At 42.8% G+C, this 20,643-nt stretch overlaps 1 protein-coding gene and 1 long non-coding RNA gene across 3 annotated transcripts in view; one reads left to right on the top strand and one right to left on the bottom strand.

Annotated features, from left to right (window-relative positions):
* The first annotated feature begins 2,705 nt into the window (after positions 1 to 2,705).
* Positions 2,706 to 20,040, top strand: LOC144069596 (uncharacterized). Of its 2 annotated transcripts, none has more exons than XR_013298651.1 (3): positions 2,706 to 2,803; positions 10,881 to 10,962; positions 19,434 to 20,040. It is a non-coding gene; the product is annotated as an uncharacterized LOC144069596 (long non-coding RNA). The 2 variants fall into 2 exon arrangements; XR_013298657.1 differs by lacking the exon at positions 2,706 to 2,803 and adding an exon at positions 2,896 to 3,614.
* Positions 4,840 to 20,643, bottom strand: part of LOC144069569 (apoptosis regulator BAX) — a 46,935-nt gene continuing 31,131 nt past the window's right edge. The window contains exons 5-6 of the mRNA XM_077594816.1: positions 9,535 to 9,639; positions 4,840 to 9,457 (exon numbers count right to left, since the gene is read on the bottom strand). Coding sequence (XP_077450942.1) covers positions 9,359 to 9,457; positions 9,535 to 9,639 — 204 coding nt within the window. The 3' untranslated portion in view covers positions 4,840 to 9,358. The remainder of the gene's footprint in view (positions 9,458 to 9,534; positions 9,640 to 20,643) is intronic.

Genomic DNA, 20,643 nt, shown 5'->3' with positions numbered 1-20,643 from the left:
TAGCCGCTTTATTGTTTGAGCCACCCATTTTGGAGTGGATTCGTGTGCAACCTCATAGTAACTTTTTTCTCTCCTCCTGTTTCTCCTTAGGCTTTAACAACTACGCACACAACCAAAACAACGTCGACCACCACGTTTTATAGACCACACTCGTGACTAGTATTCGCAGGGTTTAAAAAATCGCTAATCCCCAGGACGCGAGCCTTATTTCTCAAAAAAGGCCATCGCGTGAGATGCCCTTCGCACATTTGGAACCCGTCAACAATATGCAGACATTACACGTGGACTTTACCTATTTTGACCACTAGAGTGTAGTAGTGAGTAGACTACGTGTTTCAAAATAAGCGTGGGGTGTGCAACAAATACAATACTTGAATTACAAAAGAAAGGGATATATGATTACTGTGAATAATGTCAATTGGTCTATAAGATGGTGAGAATCTACTTTGTATATATATGACAACTGCTACTAAAAATTTAGAAGCAGAACTATTACCTCAACTCTATGCTAAAACAGCTAAACTGATAGCATTAACAGAGGGGTATAACTTAATCCAAAACATGGAGGTTACAATTTGTAGAACTGGTTAATATTTTCTGTGTGTATGTGTGTGTGTCTTCAATGTGTCACAATTTTGCCCATTATTGCATTATTGGCAAAGAAAGGGTTAATGACAGCCTATGGCATGGCAGTCGCTCATGCTGACTGACTGTGGTGACCCACGGCTGCAATTCGACTGCCAAAAGAAACTTCTATTTGGAAATCTGTGGCGCACTTATCTTATACATTAATTACCTATTTCCTTTGGGAATGGTTTTGTTGATAGGACAGCCCAAGAGGGGATGGCAGTCTGCACTGAATGAAAATGTGCATGCCACTGATAATTTTGGGTAAACCACCCAAATGGACAGACTATTGGTTAGCGAATCGACCTCACGGTTCTAAGATCGACTAATGAAAGCCGGGTGGATCCCGACCTTCCAGAGTGTGGAGTGTATGGTGTCCTCGGGAATTTATGGTTTTTCTCCGGTTACTCCAGTTTCCTCCCACAAACCAAAATTAGAAATGCTAGGCTGGTTGAACACTAAATTACCCCTGGTTGAGTGTGAACGTGAATGGTTGTTCGTCTTCTTGGGTTTTTGATTGGCTGGCCACCGAGATATTGTTACGATCACGCCGCGTCGTCGTGGCACGATCGGGAATGGATTCGGACCCAGGCGCGGGGAAGTAGGATTTGACGACGTATTAGCTTCAAAGCAACATCTTTAATAACTCAGAAGGGATCTTACAAAACAACGAGGACTTGTGAAACGAAACCGGAAACAGGAGAACGAGAGGTATCGAGGAGAAAGGTAGCGTGGCTGCATGGCTACTGAATCCACGCAGTGACTTCCAGGAACATGCAAGAATTGTGCAGGAGCTTGCAGGAACGATCCGACAATGATAATAGAACTAATTGGTGTTTAAATACTAACTCAGGAAGTCATAAACAGATTGATTCCAGCTGCTCTGCCTCTATGGCAGGCCAGGAGGGACAAAACGGGGCGCTCCTGACAGATATAATCAATTGATCAGATATCAAGGTGGAAAAGATTTGGGAATTTGGAGTCAATTTCTGAAATTGCCAATAAGCCCTTTTCAGGGATGGCAGTGACAAATTATGGCAGAAATATTTCATCCAATGAAATTATAATGAAGATGCAGCAGCAAAGTCCAAATTTGAAACTTGACGTGGATGAACAAATAAGCTGCTCTGCGAAATGTGGATTTCGGCGTGTGGAACTATTAGATGAACATATCAAGAGCATCCTAAACAAACAGATGGAGTTATTCACGTTGTATTCTTTAGTGCTGGATGAAAGTAATGATGTCAAAGACACTGCTCAGTTCCTCATTTTTATCCGAGGTATCAATGACAATTTTGAAATAACAGGAGATTTTGAAAATGGAGTCTCTGAAAGGACAAACACAGGGAGAGGGCTTGTTCGACCGGGTGTCTGCTGTGTGACAGCGTAGGCATGGCTGAATGGTTCCAAAAAAAGAAGTAGCCGAATGAAGCCAGGCTAACAGAACAAGGAAAGTTGTAAAAACATTAAGGTAAAAAGTATAAAGTACAAAGTAAAGTAAAAAGGGATGTATTAAGAAATATTAAAATGTAATTAAAAAAAGATAGAAGGGCTGTAAAACACGAAAAACATAAGTGTACAGAGCTACTCCCACTGGCTCCCGCGTGAACGGCGCCATCTTAGATTTACGTTGTATTCTTTAGCGCTGGATGAAAGCAATGATGTCAAAGACACTGCTCTGAACCAGCGCATACGGGGGTGATAAAGCAGGTCCTGGTGATCCGCATCAGTTTCCTCCAGGAACGCAATAAACAGAAAAACTCAAATATCATTCCGCTCCAGAGACTGACTTGCTGCCACTGTCTTGTCTGAAGGACAACAGAACTTTCCGTGATTTAAAATAGAAATGGTTAGTAATTTAAAAAAGGAACATTTTATTCATTTGATTTTCATTGTGTTAAGACTCATTCCAAAGTCAGATGTTTTGTTAAAATGCTTATCTTCATTTTCATTTGAAATTAAAGCACACATTTTCTCAATACCCCAAGGTGTGTATTTTTTTCTCCAATGAGGTGGGGTTACCAAAGCAATCTATCCATCTGCTCCTGGTCCGGCCCCTTTGTCAAATGTTAGAACCCCTTGTGGCCCACAAATCCAGAAATTTGCTCATCCTTGGTATAGATATCAGTGTTTAGCATGGAATACCTCATGTATTTTAATTTCAGTTTGACTTTAGGTAAGTTTTCAAGTCTGCTTTATTCATATATACCGTTTTTAAGCCGCTTTTGTGGGATATAAAATGACTGAATCGAGGGTACAGCTTCTATAGGCATAAAAACACGACATTATTTCCCCCACAGCCATCAGGACTCTGAACTTGCGTTAGCACGACACACAATCCCTTCTGTGCGATAACTTTGGGGTTTGCAATAACAATGTGAAATATCTTAGATTGTGCAATATTTTAGAATTTACCTTGCCAGGATGTAACTTTTTATATTACTTATGTTTTTTAACTGGGAAAACGCACTTTGTGGAGTAGCACTGCCAAATTCGTTATACGCAGCTGTGTATGATGACAATAAAGGCTTTTGATTTGATTTTGACATGCACGAAACTGCATGTTGACGATGGCATGGCATGATGACGCAAGCGAATGCGGCGGATACGGTTATTTATTTCAAAATTGAGAAAAGATAAATAGATAAAACGCCCATCAAAATTAATTTTACGTATATGAATGAAATTCATGAAAAAAACGTATCTTGCATAAAACGCGAAATGTTCCCGTCACTGCTCGCTCGGGGCACGGCTCTCCTAGCGAGGTCGGGGTGGCCATTTTAGTGAGGTTGGGGCGCTGCCGTCTACATTTTTTCGGCAGACGCAAGTAGCCCTGATTATGAAATAAAACTAAATTCCACCATGATTTTTTTTCATTTTATTTCTTGCTCAAAAGTGACAACTATTGGAGTAATATGAACCATCGAAAGAATAGAAATATTTTGACATTAGAAGCAATATGGCTGCCACAACATCTTAAACTTCTGGTAAGAATTTTTTTATTTCTGTAATTAGAAAGCATCAGTTTCTCATCAAGATACTTGTTTCTTTTTTCAAATTGAATAATTTGATATTTTGCGTTTACAAAGACAGGCATATTAACTTCCTTATGATATTGACCCTAATAATTGGCTTTTGATTCATACAGTATCTCAGAAATACCACTTGTGATTTCTTAAGCATTTCCCTTCAAAGTAACACATTTGTACTCCCTATTAAAACCATGGATGTGGAGGTGAAAATTGGGAATCAGGGGGGTGGCTTATACGCGAGAAATTGTAAAATTCAAACATTTCAAAGCAACTTTCAGGGTGCGGCTTATACTAAATACGGTATATTTTAACTGAGGTGTGCTCTTTTGTTAAGAGTGTAATCCTCAAAAAGTAAAAGATCTCAGCAAAAAAGCAAGTGTGATTACAATGCAAATGTAGAATAGATGCAGAAACAGTTCTTGAATTTGGAGCAAACAGTGGCTAGACAGGTGGGCATGGTTATGAATTGAGGTGGAGAGTCGTGACAGTGAATTGCAGAGGAAGCGCCCGTAACTTTTTCCGCTGGACCACCTGCTTTAACTGGTATGAACATCGACAATAAGTAGCACTGCCCTTCTCCTACAGGGGCCGGATGCATATATGTCTCCTCCCTGTGAGTAACATGGGGGCCATCGTCATGACCGCAGTGGCGCGAAACAACAATTGCCATCTGGACTGCCCTGCCGTGTTGGGAGCAGCATTAATTTGTGAGTGGAGGCGCATGCAGTTAAAAAAGTGTTCGTATAGTGAGGGGGACAAGATGGATGTAGGTGAGTTCTGTGGGGTCTTAGATGCTGGAACACCAGCTGTGTTGAGTAAGATGGGAGTTTAGCAGAATGGATGGGCAACAATCTGCTCATCACATCAAGAGTCTCTCGGTGGTTACTGGTGTGGATTGTACAATGGGCAAGTGCTGACTACGCATTAGGGGACGAGGATGGGTTTAACTCGATATGAAGAATGGGAATGGTGAATTTTAGGGGTTTCTTTGATGGAGGTCCTGAACGATTTCACCTGCCTTATGATTCCTTTCATTGAAAAATTAAGTAGAGTTTAAGCATGGGTAAGTGTATATGCGTCAGGACTTATATAGTTACATTTTTATCTTTTACTTTATACAGTTTTTAGTGAAATTATTTCTATTTGCAGCCAAACAGAAAATAAATGAGAAACACCGATATAAAGTGAGTAACACATTTATTCAAGGGGCATAAGGATGAAAACAGACAATGCCTTCTCATATTATGGATACACATTTCACACATTTCAGCAAAAAAAATAAAATTGAAACATCACAATAAAAATCAAATGAAAACAATCATTCATTCATTTTCTGAACCACTTTATCCTCACTGGGGTTGCGGGGGGTGCTGGAGCCTATCCCAGCTGACTTTGGGCCAGAGGCGGGGGACACCCTGTATCGGTGGCCAGCCGATCACAGGACACAAGAAGACGGACAACCATTCGCACTCACACCCATACCTAGAGGCAATTTAGAGTGTCAGCCTACCATGCATGTCTTTGGAATGTGAGAGGAAACCGAAATACCCGGAGAGAACCCACGCAGGCCCAGGGAGAACACGCAAACTCCGCACAGGTGGATCGACCTGGATTTAAACCCAGGACCAGAGGCCGACGTGCTAACCACTTAATTTATCGGGCAATGAAAACATGAATCAAAAAATATTTAAAACACTCAAGACTTATTCAGAAGCTAGTCGAGTTGTAGTAATCCGTTGAAACCCAATACAGTGGTACCTCGAGATACGAGCTTAATTCGTTCCGGGACTGAGTTTGTATGTCGATTTTCTCGTAACTCAAACGAACGTTTTCCCATTGAAATGAACTAAAAACAAATTAATTCGTTCCAACCCTCTGAAAAAACACCACAAACAGGATATTGGATTTGAAAAATGTTTCATTTGTTCTAATTCACCATCTACTAACAAAGTAACACAACTAGTGGTTTAATAGTACTAAAATGTGTTTAATAATACTAAAATTATATGGATTTCGAAGGGGGGAGAGAGAGACGGACAAACAGGGGGGGGGGGGCTTTTTGCACTGCAACGCACTCGTAACAAAACAAGCAAATTTAAATGAACTTGGATTACGATGCAGACACACTCAAAAATAAGTTTAATCAAACCTAACACTAAACTTAATTCTAATTTTGTTTGACATTTTGATACCTTTCTTTTCCCGGGTTGGCACTTTTTGCCCCGCCTCCACACCGATTTTCAGTCAATATTGAGGGTTGTTTGAGTTTGTATTCCCTTCAAAATATTCCCAAAATGATGTACACAAATGTCCTCACAATAGGATAACACACGACCACTTGCCAACGAGTAGTATATACGCCATTCGCACTGACTACTGGGAAAAAAAAAACCTGAAAAAATGCCACGCTCCGCCCAGTGCTCGCAGAGACATTACAAAGAGGGAGTTGCGACCGGAGACATTACACGAGGGAGTTGCGGGGAGAGAGACAGTGCCCATGATGTTCTTATGAGCAGCATCTCGCGTCCGCTGTCTGCTCGTATATCAAAATTTGTCTCATATCTCAAGATAAATATTTGCCCGAAATTATACTCGTATCTCGAATTGCTCGTATGTCGTGCCACTCGTATGTCGAGGTACCACTGTATTGGCATCTGTGTGAAGTGCAGGAGTAGTAACCTCTAAATAGCTAATGAATGAAAAACGGTTGAAAAATGATGGATTTCTCCGTATGACTCATCATGTAAATTTATAGCAAGAACAGGGGTGTCAAACTTATGGCTAGTGGGCTGGAAATGGCTTGTTCTGACAACCAGGTAGTAGTTCAACCATACATACAAAATCTTATATTTAAAGATGTGTTAATGTGTGTATAAAAGGTTTGTACAGACTAATGAAGGGGTGACGAACAAATTAGACACAAAAGGATAATATTTTAAACTGTGAGAGTCAAAGAGCCACCTTACGTCAGAAGCACCATATAAAAATCCTATAATTTATTGGTTTTTAATGGGCACAGATGAATTTGAATGTTTTAAAAGAGAATAAAATAAGAGAAACATGAAACGAGGCAAAGAGCCACAGTATATACAAAATATGATAAGCAAAGAGCCGCATTTATTTTGGTTGGGAGCCGCATGCGGCTCGAGAGCCACGTGTTCGTTCACCACCTCTAAAACACTAAAAAATAATTAGTGACTAATGCTTCACTTGAATTATTCTTTAGTTATAAAAAGTAATGTATTTTAGTGGCTAAAATAAAGTAAAATAAGCTTGATCCATCCATCAAAGCTAGAAAGAATAAGTCGTACAGAAAACAGGGATGAATATTAATTTCTATTTTTCACTTACTGGAGAATAGTTGAATTATAAATACACATGGAAAATATTTACATTTTAACTTCAAACTTTTACTCTGTCAATCTACCTGATGTCTACATTGAAATTTACAAACAATTGGTAGACATAAGGGCATTTTTAGGCTTTTAATAGGGCAGCATGATCATTCGTGCCATCATAGTGAAATGTCTAGTTTGATGAGACAATTGAAGTTGTCAAGGTTTCCAGATAATGTTGAAAAAGTTGTATGTCAGTATGAAATCATTCACAGGTAAAATGTTATCTAATGAAGGTAACCATTGCTCTTGGTAGGTGGATGGACAAAAGATGCACAATATCAAGAAATCCACTACAAATTAAATTATATGGGGAAAGAATGAAAACAATTCTTTTAAAGTCTTGTTAAAATTCCACTCAACACATTTGTTTTATTTATACGATATGCTACCAACAAAATATCCATAAAAAATGTGTTTATTTAAACTAATATAGTACTTTTTTTTTTTTTTTTTGCCAAGATAGGGGCAAAATTAGTTTTTGTAATTGATCATTTACAATTGGAATAATATTGCTATAAAGGTGACCCACAAACTAAAATCAGTTTGACATCCCTAATCTAGGCAGCCCAGAGGCGCGAGTGGTTAGCGCGTCGGCCTCACAGCTCTGGGGTATTGGGTTCAAGTCCAGGTTAGTCAACATGTGTGGAGTTTGCATGTTCTCCCCGGGCCGGCCGGCGTGGGTTTCCTCTGGGTACACCGGTTTACTCCCACAAAAACCTGCATGGTAGGGTGATTAGACACTAGGTATGAGTGTGAGCATGAATGGTTGTCCGTCTCCTTGTGCCCTGCGATTGGCTGGCCACCGATTCTGGGTGTCCCCCGCCTCTGGCCCGGAGTCAGCTGGGATAGGCTCCTGCACCCCCGCTACCCTAATGAGGATGAACCGGTTCAGAAAATGAGATGAGAAATGAGACCCCTGATCTAGGATAACCTGAGACAAACAAATATTTTAACAGAACCTATAGTCAAATTAAAATGAATAAATTGTTGGATTGGGCGAAGGTAAAGACTGATGTTAAATATCATGACCAATTTGAATGAATAAAAAAAAAATGAATGCATGAAATAAGGCTTTAGAACTGGATTGTATTGTCAGTGGTAGGATTCTGTAGGCTTGTCCAAGCCGAATGTAAATCACACTCCCGGTGCTTGATAGCGTTAACCATCTGAGCCAGAATACAATTTTGAAAAACAGCATTTGATAATTTCTCTAAATATGTAGCAGAATGGTACATTATATTATCGCTTTTAAAATGATCAATACACATTATTGTTTGGGCCTCACAGAGCTGACATTGAGGGTTTGATCCCAGATCCGGGACTTTTTGTATGTAGTTTGCATGTGCTCCCCGGGCTTGTGTCAGTTTTCTTCGAGTATTAGGGTTCCCTCCAAGATTTCAAAAACATGCATCTTGGTCTAGCTGGACACTTTAAATTTCCCCTGGGTTTGAGTGTGCATGTGCATGGTTGTTGGTTTCATTGCGCCCTGCGATTGGCTGGCCACCAATTCACGGTGTCCCCCGTCTAGTTCTCATTATTGGTAGGTATAGGCTCCAAACCCCCTGCGATCCTTGAGGATAAGCGGTATGGAAAATGAATGAATTGTTCTCTGCAGACATATTGCTTCTAATGTCAAAATATCTCAATTATTTTGATGGTAAACGTGCATATTAAAAGGCATAGTGGTATTGGTTCCTGCTAGTGGTAGGGGCATGCCAGAAACCAGTGACGACACTGGGCTTCGGCTCATAACGACAACACCCAGCGTTTTAAACCAGCCTAAAACAATTTTATATATATATATATGTATGATCATTAGTTTCACAGATTCAGAACACACTTGTTCTGAGCTTGTGTCCATGTTTTTCCAAACTGATTTCATGAAAACCAACAAAATGACCTTATATCTTACGTGGTTTTAACCGTTTGCAAAATACCCTTTTTTCCCCCCAGAAATAGTGATTGATGTCTTGAAAACATATTTGAACAAATGCTGGGTCTATCCAGGTTTTATGTGAGGCACTTGAAAGAGAAGGGAAACGTCCTGTCAAATATTACTTAAAATAATATTTTATGAATTGATCAGATAGTGATATTAATGACCACATGATAACGGTAATTTCTCACCAATTGAACTTAAAACTATGGCCTTCCTTATAGTAAACTTAGATGCACTTGAATAATGGGGCATAACTGCTTCTCATTTATCATGCGGACTACTACAACTAATTGACTAATTAATCAAACAGCAATCATCCTATTGCTTGCTTTCTCCCATTGTTTATAAGATTGTTACATCTGTCAGCGTGTCCTCCTATAATAAACAATAGTAGCCACCAAAACCACTGATGCCACTAACGTCAATGTCCTCCAGTGAGACCATCCATGGATTACACCTTCCTACAATGAATGACAGAAATAAGACAAATCTAAAAATATACACAGCAACATATTCATTAAATGTACAAGTGACTTACCCAGCCTCCCTGCTGGACAAGCCAAAAGTAGAGTTGGTCCCTAATAACCTGTAGTACCCAGCCGATTATGAGTCTGATGTTCTCAAGATGATTCGTTGTTAGTGCCTATGAAATGGGGGAGGGGGGGGGGGGGGGGGGGATGGGAAATAATGGGAACACCTGTGATTTTGGCTTGTTTTTAAAATGTGGGGCTAACAAGCACAGACAAGACACAATATGAAAGAACCAATGACAGAAGCCCAGATATGATAAATGCAATGGAATTCACTTGTTGGTCAGGGTTCGGGAACCTAAGGTTCGTGATAATGCTCTCGTGCATTTGGCTTTCCATTAAACTGAAAACTAAAATGTGGAACCTCTGGTGAGTGAGCTGAATGCCAAATGCATCAAGAAGAGCCTCTTACTGGCACAAAACTGTGTTCACGGCACTACTTCAAGCAGTTGCGCAGACACCAACTCTAGAGCGGTGGTTCTTAACCTTGTTGGAGCTACCAAACCCCACCAGTTTCATATGCGCATTCACCAAACCCTACTTTAGTGTAAAATAGAATAAGATTTTTTTTCAAACTCAAGATATATAAATACCTCGCAGCACTGATTGGCCAAGCAATGTCACGTGATCATCTGCAGCCAGTGATGGTCAAGCGGGGCATGTTATCGTGTATAGACATGATGAGTCTAAGTGTCATGACCTCCGCGGGAGAGGCTCCACCGATCGAACCCAGGTTAAGAACTACTGCTCTAGAGCCACTAAATATCAACCAAAGGGAGCCTTGCGTTAGCAAATCACAGTGGTTCCGAAAAAAATGTTGGTGCCGCTACATCGACCAATGGGAGCTTTGCGGTGGCATATCTCAGGGGCACCGACCCTGAGTGGTTGCCCGTTTCTTTGTGTGCCCTGCGATTGGCTGGCAACCCGTTCTGGGTACAGATGATGAATAAATGGTTTATGGCTTTATCGGTCAGAAATATTTCCGACCTCTGCGGTAGGTGCACACCATGCGTAGTTCTCAAAAATGTAATAAGCATAAAAGATGATCTATCATGGGTCAACATTTGTCACATTCTGTTAGAATTATGAGGACGTTGGCACAGAGTTCAAATTACATCACTGTAATGTGGGGAAAAAGTTATTTAAGCACAAAAATGCCAATACATTCTTGGAATGGAGGGCACTGGCTTAGTCCCATCCCCAAATTTCAATAGTTGCCAAGTCACATCCAAAGTCCTGAGAAATCATTTAAACCAAAGGTGTCAAAGTGGCGGCCAAGCAGCCAAATCCAGCCTAACGCATAACTTTGTGCAGCCAGGCAAAGTCAATATTGTGTGCCAACTTTTTGTTTTAGGATAATGTGTCATCATTTATCTTCAATCTACACAAGGGACTAAAGATTGCTGATTGGGGATCCAAGATGGCGGCGCGCACGGGTACAGCGGCTCTTTGCTCTCCAGTTTGGTGTTTTGTTTTCTCAATCTTATCGTTATTTACTAACATCTGCGAGGCAAACTTTTTCTACAGTTGCCAGGATTTAATTACTCTAGGGAGGAGATATGATATATCCAGCACAACAGATTACCAACGAACCTACAATATCCCCGAGGACCAATGTTCCCTCTAATTTTTTGTTTGTCTGGGCAGAAAGACAACCTCCCTGAGCACACTGAGTACCGGTGTGAGCAACATCATCATTGCTCGCTATGGGCACACATCAGTATCACACCTGCCATAAGCAGGTGCATGTCTACTACACATTAATGATTTAGTAATAATAAAATGTAATTATTAATATCTATGAATGGGCGGCCCAGCGGATGAGTGGTTCGCGCGTCGTCCTCACAGCAAAAAAAAAAAGGGGATTTCATTTTGTGCGCTCCATATAATTTGCTGTGCCCAGAGAAGACGAGAGTAATGCGCAGCTTAGAGGGAACATTGCCGAGGACATCTCGAGACCACCGGGATCTCCGTGGATAGTCAGCCCACTCAGAGTACGACGGAAGCGGCGAAGGGAAAGAAAGCAAAAGCGCAGATGCCCGGCGGGCCTAGCTGCTAAGCAAAGGAAACAACCGGCCAGAGCACCACTTCCGAGTATCTTCTTGACCAATGCCAGATCCATCACCCACAAAATGGACGATTTGGAACTTTAGCTTGCTACAAACAGCTTTATCAGGAACTTTAACATTATTTTCATCACGAAACGTAGCTACACCCGCAAATCCCCGATGCCGCAGTATCGCTAACTAGCCGCATGCTACACCGACACGATCGTTCGAAAGAATCGGGGAAAAGCAAGGGGGGAATTTGCGTCTATATACACAACGACGGGTGCTGCAACAGTAGGATCATTAACACTCACTGCTCCCCTGATTTAGAGCTCTTGGCAGTACGGTGCAGGCCCTTCTATCTACCTAGAGAGCTAAGGATTATCATTGTAATGGCTGTTTACATCCCACCGGATGCTAACGTTAGCACAACACTTAGCCTCCTGCTAAGTAGAGTCTTTATTGTCGCTGGAGAATTCAACAAAGCATGTTTAAAGACTGTTATGCTTAAGTTTATCCAGTACGTGAAGTGTCACACCAGAGGAGATAAAACTCAAGACCATGTTTATTCTAACATCAAACATGCTTATAGAGCCACACCCCTCGCTCACCTTGCTGGATCCGACCATCTCTGCCTGTCCCTCACCCCCTCATACACCCCAATCCGGAGGCTAACAAATGCCACAAATAAAGATAATAAAAACATGGCCCAAGGACGCCCTTTCTCAGCTGCAGGACTGTTTTTCCTGCACCATTTGGGAACTTTTTGAACACCACAACCTCCAGGACTACACGGACACTGTACTTTCCTACATCAAAAACTGCACGGACAACGTCACTGTTAATAAACGGATACAGGTTTTTCCTAACCAAAAACCCTGGATGACCAGTGAGACACAGGCACTCATCAAATGCCGTAACAGTGCCTTCAGGTCAGGGGACAAGGTACAATACCACGCTGCCAGAGCAGACCTGAAGAGAGCCATTAAAAAGGCCAAGGCAGCATATACAAGGAAAATAGAGGAGCACTTCACAGAAAATAACCCAAAGAAGATTAGGCAGGGAATTTGACACATTACCAATTACAATGACAATAAGGTGTCTGTTAACGCAGATGCCTAACTAGCAGAGGAACTGAACCGTTTCTTTGCCCGCTTTGAGACTGATAAATCAGACCCAGTCTCAACACATCCACCACCACCCTGCAGCAGTACATTGAAGCTTCAGGAACATGAAGTGAGACAGGTAGTGCGGACTGTGAACACCAGGAAGGCTGCTGGCCCTGACGTAGTACCTGGGAAGGTGCTCAAAGCCTGTGCTGACCAGCCGACTGGTGTTTTCACAAAGATTTTCAATTGTTCCCGTGAACAATCCATCATCCCATCCTGCCTGAAATCTGCCACCATTATCCCTGTCCCTAAAAAGCCAACCATTGACAGCCTGAATGACTATAGGTCTGTTGCACTTACGCCTGTGATCATGAAGTGCTTTGAAAAGTTGGTAGCCCGCCATATCAGGAATACAATCCCTCCCTCAATTGACCCTCACCAGTTTGCTTATAAAGCAAACAGGTCCACTGACGATGCTATTGCCATTGCTCTTCATACAGCACTGAGCCACCTGGAACACCATGGGAACTACGTGAGGATGCTCTTCATTGACTATAGCTCAGCCTTCAACACCATAAAACCGGACATTCTGGCTGACAAACTCTCCCACCTTGGACTATCCTCTTCAATCTGCTGCTGGATAAAGAACTTCTTGACCAACCGACCACAGACTGTTAGACTTGGTCCCCACCTCTCTTCCTCCATTACACTAAGCACTGGCTCCCCTCAAGGCTGTGTACTGAGTCCTCTTCTGTACTCCCTGTACACATACGACTGTACACCCACCCACCAGTCTAACGCCATCATCAAATTCGCTGACGACACCACTGTGGTCGGACTCATCTCAGGAGGGGATGAGTCGGCTTACAGAGATGAGGTCAACAATTTGTCTTCGTGGTGCTCGGTGAACAATCTCACACTGAACACCACGAAAACTAAAGAAATAATCCTGGACTTTCGCAGACACGGCACAGATCTGGCCCCACTCCTCATTAATGTAGTATGTGTAGACAGGGTCCAGTCCTTTAAATTCCTGGGGGTCCACGTCACGGATAAGCTCTCATGGTCTACAAACATCACGGCAGTGGTGAAGAAGGCTCAGAAACGACTCCATTTCCTCAGGGTACTTAGGAAGAACAACTTGGCCACCAAGCTTCTGATAACCTTCTATAAAACCACTGTAGAGAGCATCCTGGCGTACGGCATCACAGTGTGGTACGCTGGAAGCACGGCGGCAGACAAAAAGGCCGTGCAGAAAGTGATTAACACTGCCCAGAGGATTGTCGGCTGCTCTCTGCCCTCACTGGAAGACATTGCCAGCCCTCGTTACCTCAGCAGAGCCAAGAACATCATAGGGGACCCTTACCACCCTGGTCACAATCTGTTCCAGCTGCTGCCCTCTGGAAGACGCTATAGGTCCCACAAAGCACGGACAAGTAGGCTTAAGGACAGTTTTTTCCCCACATCCATCAGACATCTAAACTCGCGGTAACATAACACACATTCCCTTCTGCGGTAATATAAAAAGAGGTTCTGGGTGGTGATCTGCCTCCTACTAGCTGACTGAAGTAAGGTAAGGGGAAGACAGTGAGAGGTAAGCGAGAGGTAAGCGACCTGTATCCACAATAGCAGAATGCCAATTACAAGTCCGTACTAGATTTAGGTCTTTTGCCGAGTAAACGTAGCTTATGGAGAAGCACCATCAATTTCGTCACACGCAGTTTCTGCGTGTGATGACAAGTAGGCTTTTTGTGTTGTGATAACTACAACAGGGGCCTATGTCCGATTATTATTATTATTATTTTTTGAACCACGTTATCCTCACTAGTGTCGGGGGGGTGCTGGGGTGGTTGCCTATTCCAGCTGACTTTGGGCCAGAGGCGGGGGACACCCTGTATCGGTGGCCAGCCGATCGCTGAGCACAAGGAGAAAGACAACCATTCACACTCACTCTTACCTTGGGGCAATTTAGAGTGTCCAATCAGACTACCATGCATGTTTTTGGAATGTGGGAGGAAACTGCAGAACAAAACCCATTCCGGCCCTGGGAGACCTAGATTTGAACCCAGGATCCCAAAACTGTGAGGCTGACACGATAACCACTCATCCGCCGGGCCACACGTTTTTTTTATATTAAGTATTGAAAAAAAAATCATAAAAATGTCAAAATTTAAGCTGCAACTCGCAAGCGAAAGACATGTCTTCCGCTTGCCACTAAGAAAATGGCAATAGACAGGGGACTATCACTCAACTCAGCCCCAAGAAAAAAAATGGAAAATGAATTAATTGTTCTCTGCAGACATATTTTTATCCGAAAATAAAGCTTTCCGAGTGGCCAGGAGCCTCTGTGAGGGTGGATTTTGATTAGAAATGTGAGCCCCGGGTGACGTTATGGCCCATCGCCTTTGTCCGAAAATAGAGCCCTTTGGGCGGCTAAGATGGCTCGACCACGCGGAGGAGCAACGTCGAAGTTCAATTTTCATTTAAGTCCGGGCAGCGGGCTGACGTTGTTCCTCTTATCCGAAAATAGAGCTCCCTGGACAGGTAATTGATGGCTGGACTGCGCGGAGGAACGAAGGTTAAGTGCCCGCATAGATGCCTAATCAAACCAACTTTTTTTTTGTTTATCGGCCGATGTTGAATAAAGTCCATATATCAGCCCAATATACTGACTGGCCAATGTAGCAGTCAACCTCTAGAAAAGTGGTTCTTAACCTGGGTTTGGTGAGTCGGGCTCAGGGGTTCGGCGGAGCCTTTGCCACGGAGGTAAAGACACATCGAGTCATCATGTCTATTCACAATAACATTACCCACTTGACCATCACTGGGTGCAGATCATGTGACATTGCTTGGCCAATCAGTGCGTAACCCCTTTCACGCCCTGTATCTAACAGTTGTGCATGTATAGTACTGTATGTGTTTCATTGATGTACTTTGAGTCATTTGAAGCATAATTTGCCATACTAGTGTTGAAAGGAAAAAATATTTGGTACGTACTGAAAAATTTACCATTTTTTTGTCCGTCTCCCATACAGATTGTAGACACCCGGTCACCCCAAGTTACCGTTCTAGGGTTAAAAAAAAATCATATTTTACTATACACTAAAGTAGGGTTATGAAACTGGTGGGGTTTGCTGAATGGGCATATGAAACTTAAAAATAAATAAAAAAATGCAGATTTAACTCTATGAATGCTTCTTACTACTTACGAAATATTCATGTTATGAAAAATGTTGATGGGGGGAAAAATTAGTCCCATGATACAAAAAAATCCAAATTACAAAACATCAAACAAACTAAAACATCCCTTGAAACGCAAATAAACTTCCTGTAGCCAATATTTTTTAAATTGCCATGGTAGAGTTGCTTTCTCATTGGCCATCTGCAAACCCCTCACTGGCCTCTCATTGGCTTGAAGGGAGCTGAGTCTCCATGATGTCAGAATGAAGGTCAGCGCACTGTATGGAGAAAGGAGAGCCAGCCCATAAAGGGGTAGCGGCCACCTAGAACGGCGCCAGTCTGAACCAAAAACGTCACGCTTCAGGCGGACACTGCCAGAGTTTGAGCATGAGTCATTTCAAACAAATTTTTTATACTATGATCATTTTTTAGGTGTGAAACTGATTCCACAAAGGGCCAAGTGGGTGCAGGTTTTCCTTCCAACTAAAACAGCACAGACAGTTTGACCAATGAGGTTTCTGTTGAAACAAGCCACACCTGCCTGCAATCAACTAATTACAGTTGAAAGAGAACAGATTGGTGCTGTGGTGTCGTCTTCATTGTTGGTATGAACATCTGCACCCAACTTGTCCCTTTGTGGAATGAATCGGTTTGACACCTGTAGTTTAGGAGGTACACTTAAAGATTGTGGAACAAATTATGCTAATTTAATGCAAATGCCTCTACTTACGAATGTCCAAGTTGCAAAACCATTATAGAGGTGCCACTGCATTCCCAATTTTCCACTTTTATTTTTAATATGAATAAAAATAAAATATATTCCTTGAAACATATTTACCCACAGTTCTTAAAAAAAAAAAAAAATCAAAATATTTTTATCAAATCCCAAAGTTTGAAAAACCACTTCAATAATTTTCTATTTTCCAATTTTATTTTTCTATGTACAGTCAGTTCAATAAGCATTTGAACACCCTGCTATAGTGCAAATGTTCCCACTTAGAATTGATGGAGGGGTCTGAAGTTTTAGTCATATGTCCACTGTGAGAAAGATAATCTAAAGAAAAATCCAGAAATCACAATGTATGATTTATTTTAACGATTTGTGTGATATAGCTAGAGCTGGGCGATAAAACAATAATTGTATTCAGAAGCATCGCCCTGCTAAACGTAGAGGGGAAGATCTTCAGTGTTAGTGTGAAGGATGTCCACCTACCTTCTAAATCTAGAGAATGGCTACATTGATACCAACTCCCAAAAAGCAGGAATCCCAGGTTTTCCAGGGTGCGTAGAGCATTCTGCCATGATCTGGGACCAAATCAAGCGGGAGAAGACCGACCTGCACGTCATTTGGCTGATCTCGATAATGCAAATGGATCTGTCCCCCACCTGCTGATCAGTTACGCCTTGGAATTCTTCCATGTGCCTCCCTGCATCAAGAAGCTGGTAGCACTGTACTTTAGCGACCTGCAGATGAGATTTGCCCTCCAGGAATTTACCACTGGGTGGCAGCAGCTAGAAGTGGGAATTGCAATGGGGTGCGCCATATCTCCAATCCTCTTTGTGGCAGCCTTTGAGGTAATCCTCATTGGAGCAAGACAAATGGTTGGAGGAATCAAATTACCATGTGGCCAAAGATTACCCCCACTGAGGAGCTACATGGACGATGTCACCAGCCTCCTTCAGAAAGCAGCATGCACACCTCGACACCTGAAGAGGATGGACGCACTGACTTCGTGGGCCAGGATGAAGATCAAACCCTCCAAATCCCGTAGTCTGTCACTCAGAAGGGGAGTCAGAAATGACAACACCACCTTTATCATCGAATTCCCTTCCTCTCTGAGCAACCCATCAAAAGTCTAGGGAGGCAGTACACCGCAGAGCTGTCTGATAAACAGATGGAGAGGAGCATCACGCTGCATTGAGCCACCTTGAGAAAAGAGTGAGCTAGGTCAGAATGCTTTTCATTGACTACAGCTCAGCCTTTAACACCATAAGACCAGACATTCTTATCCCCAAGTTGGCCAACCTAGGACTCCCAGCTTCCACATGCTCCTGGATTGAAGACTTCCTGATCAACCAACCCTAGCGCGGGAAGCTGGGTCGCCACCTCTCATCTGCCCGAACACTCAGCACCAGCTCGCCCCAAGGCTGACTGCAGACCCACGCACCATGAGAACATTGTGAAATTTGCAGACGATACAACGGTAGTAGGGATGATCACAGAGGAAAATGAGACGGCCTACAGAGATGAGGTCCTTAGACTCAGCGAGTGGTGCGCTCTCTACAACTTGGTGCTGAACGTCTCCAAAGCCAGAGAACTCATCCTGGACTTCCGACAGAACAAGGCTGCTCCATCGCCCCCGTATATTGAACGGCGAATGTGTGGAGCAAGTAGAGACTTTCAAATTCCTAGGAGTCTCTGCTGATCTCACTTAGGCGGCAAACACCATAGCACTCATCAAGAAGGCGCAGCAGAGGCTACATTTCCTGAGTACTCAGGAAGGAGCAATTGAACACCAACCTGCAAAGGGTGATCAACTCAGCCAAAAAGATCATCAAACGCCCCCTACCCACCCTTTCCAGCAGCTACAGATCTTGGTGCCTTAGAAGGGCAGAGAGCATTATTAAAGACAGTACGCATCCCGGCTTCCACCAGTTCAACCTGCTGCCCTCTGGAAGGCGCTACAGATCTATAACTGCAAAGACTCAAGGACAATTTCTTCCCAAGAGCGGTCACCATACTCAACTCGAGTTCTGCACCTAGGACCTAATCAAGACTTATTACTACTACTTAAACTACTTAGTATTTATGATTTGACCACTAATCTATCTAATACTATTTCATGATTATTTATTTATCATTACTATTTAGTGATTATTTATTCATCATTACTATTTAGTGATTATTTATCATTACTATATATTGATTTCTATGTGTTTGCCTGTTTGCGTCCGTAGACTCAGCGAGCGGTGTAACTAGGCACCGAACGTCTACAAAAACCGTGGCACCATTCTGGACACTGACGGAACAAGCCCTTTACACTCTGCTGACCTCACTTGGACTACTTATTTGTTTCTCATATATTGATTATTTAAAGATTATTTATATAGAGGATGTCCTAAAATATGTATGCACATTAAAAATAATTGTAAACGTGGTGTTTAATTTGAATTTTATTGTTGAATATCCTCCCCGTTCACCTGACCTCACACCACTCAATTTTTTCCTATGGGGATACCGAAAAGACAAAGTTTACGCTATGAAACCCGCAACAATTGGTGAATTAAGAGATGCAATTGAGCATGAATGCACCCAAATACCAAGAGAATTGTTTCATAATGTGTGCGATTCTATTGTTTGGCGTTGTCAGCAGTGCCTGGATCAAAGTGGGCGCCAGTTTGAGAACAAGCAGTGAAAAAACAGAAAAATTATACTTGTAAATATTCTCACTTTTGAAATAATACAATTCTAATTAAACACCACGTTTACACTTATTTTTAGTGTGCATTCATTTTTTGGGGACACCTTGTATATTGATTGTGTCTGCTTGTTTGTTGTTGCGTCCATAGACTCAGCGGGTGGTGCAACTTGGCGTTGAACGTCTCCAAAACCAACCATGGAACTCATCCTGGACTTCAGACGGAACAAGCACGCTTCACTCTGCTGACCTCACGTGGACTACTTAATTATTGATTTATTTGTCCGTCTGCTGTTATTTGTGCACTATGTGGTGAAATCTTAAAACCTCATTATACTTGTATCATGACAATAAAAGCATTCAATTCAATTCCAAGACAACTTACTGATGTCCTACCACGGACGGTGCTTTTCCGAAACGGGCCTCTTTGTAAGGAATGCACTGCAACTGCCACTGCAGACTATCAGTCTGGGCTACAGGCATGAGAAGTCTAGGGTTGTTCTCGAGCTAAGAGAGTCCACTGACCAGTAAGTAAGGAACGCCAACATCAAGGTTCCCACTGGCCGGAAGTGGAACGTCCAGGCCGAGGTTGACCAACCCATCAATAGACTGTAGCGTCAGGAGATCATGGGCAGAGTTCAGGCAGGAAGAGCAGGGCTAGAATGGGGAGAAGCACCACAATTCTGGTCCAGAGCTAACCATAAGGAGAGGAAGGAGATCGTGGCGGCAGAGGTGACAAGGATCGGGGAAGAGCGCTACAAGATGAAGGCCGTGTTGTAGGGCCGACAAGAAATCTGGACAACCTGGGAGGGAGTTGTCAACCGGAACATCAGTTGGTCCGACCTGTGGAAGATCCCGCAGGCAAGGATCAGCTTCCTCATTCGCGCAACCTACGACACGCTTACCTGTCGTCATAACCTCCACCAATGGATCGGGAATGAGGTATGTTGCGCACTGGTTGGTTTGTCATGGAAGGGGGGGGGGGGAAGAGATACAACACGCCAAGAGAGACACTAAGGCCCTTTCCCCATGGTCAGGAGTGAGACATGAGGGCTCACCGCGGCTACGCCAGGCTGTCAACAACATGCGTCCTGAGGGACGCAGGGGTGACTGGAGGCAACCTGAGGAAGGCCATAAAAGAGTTGGCAGAGTAGACAGAGAAAGACAACTTTTGGCTCTGGCTTAGGAGGAAGGACAGGAGCTGGGGAAACAACAGCTAACCCCAACAACGGCTGCAGGAGACAACAGCTATCAGCTGCAGGGGGTGACAGGGAGACATCTCTGTCACTGCTCCACCACCAGGAGATGTTCCATGATTAAAGGAGCAAAACATCAATGGTGGTTCCTGGCTGATGACCCTG

Source organism: Stigmatopora argus, chromosome 2 (assembly GCF_051989625.1).
Source record: "Stigmatopora argus isolate UIUO_Sarg chromosome 2, RoL_Sarg_1.0, whole genome shotgun sequence".
NCBI lineage: Eukaryota > Metazoa > Chordata > Actinopteri > Syngnathiformes > Syngnathidae > Stigmatopora > Stigmatopora argus.
This window is presented reverse-complemented; position numbering and strand designations above follow the sequence as displayed.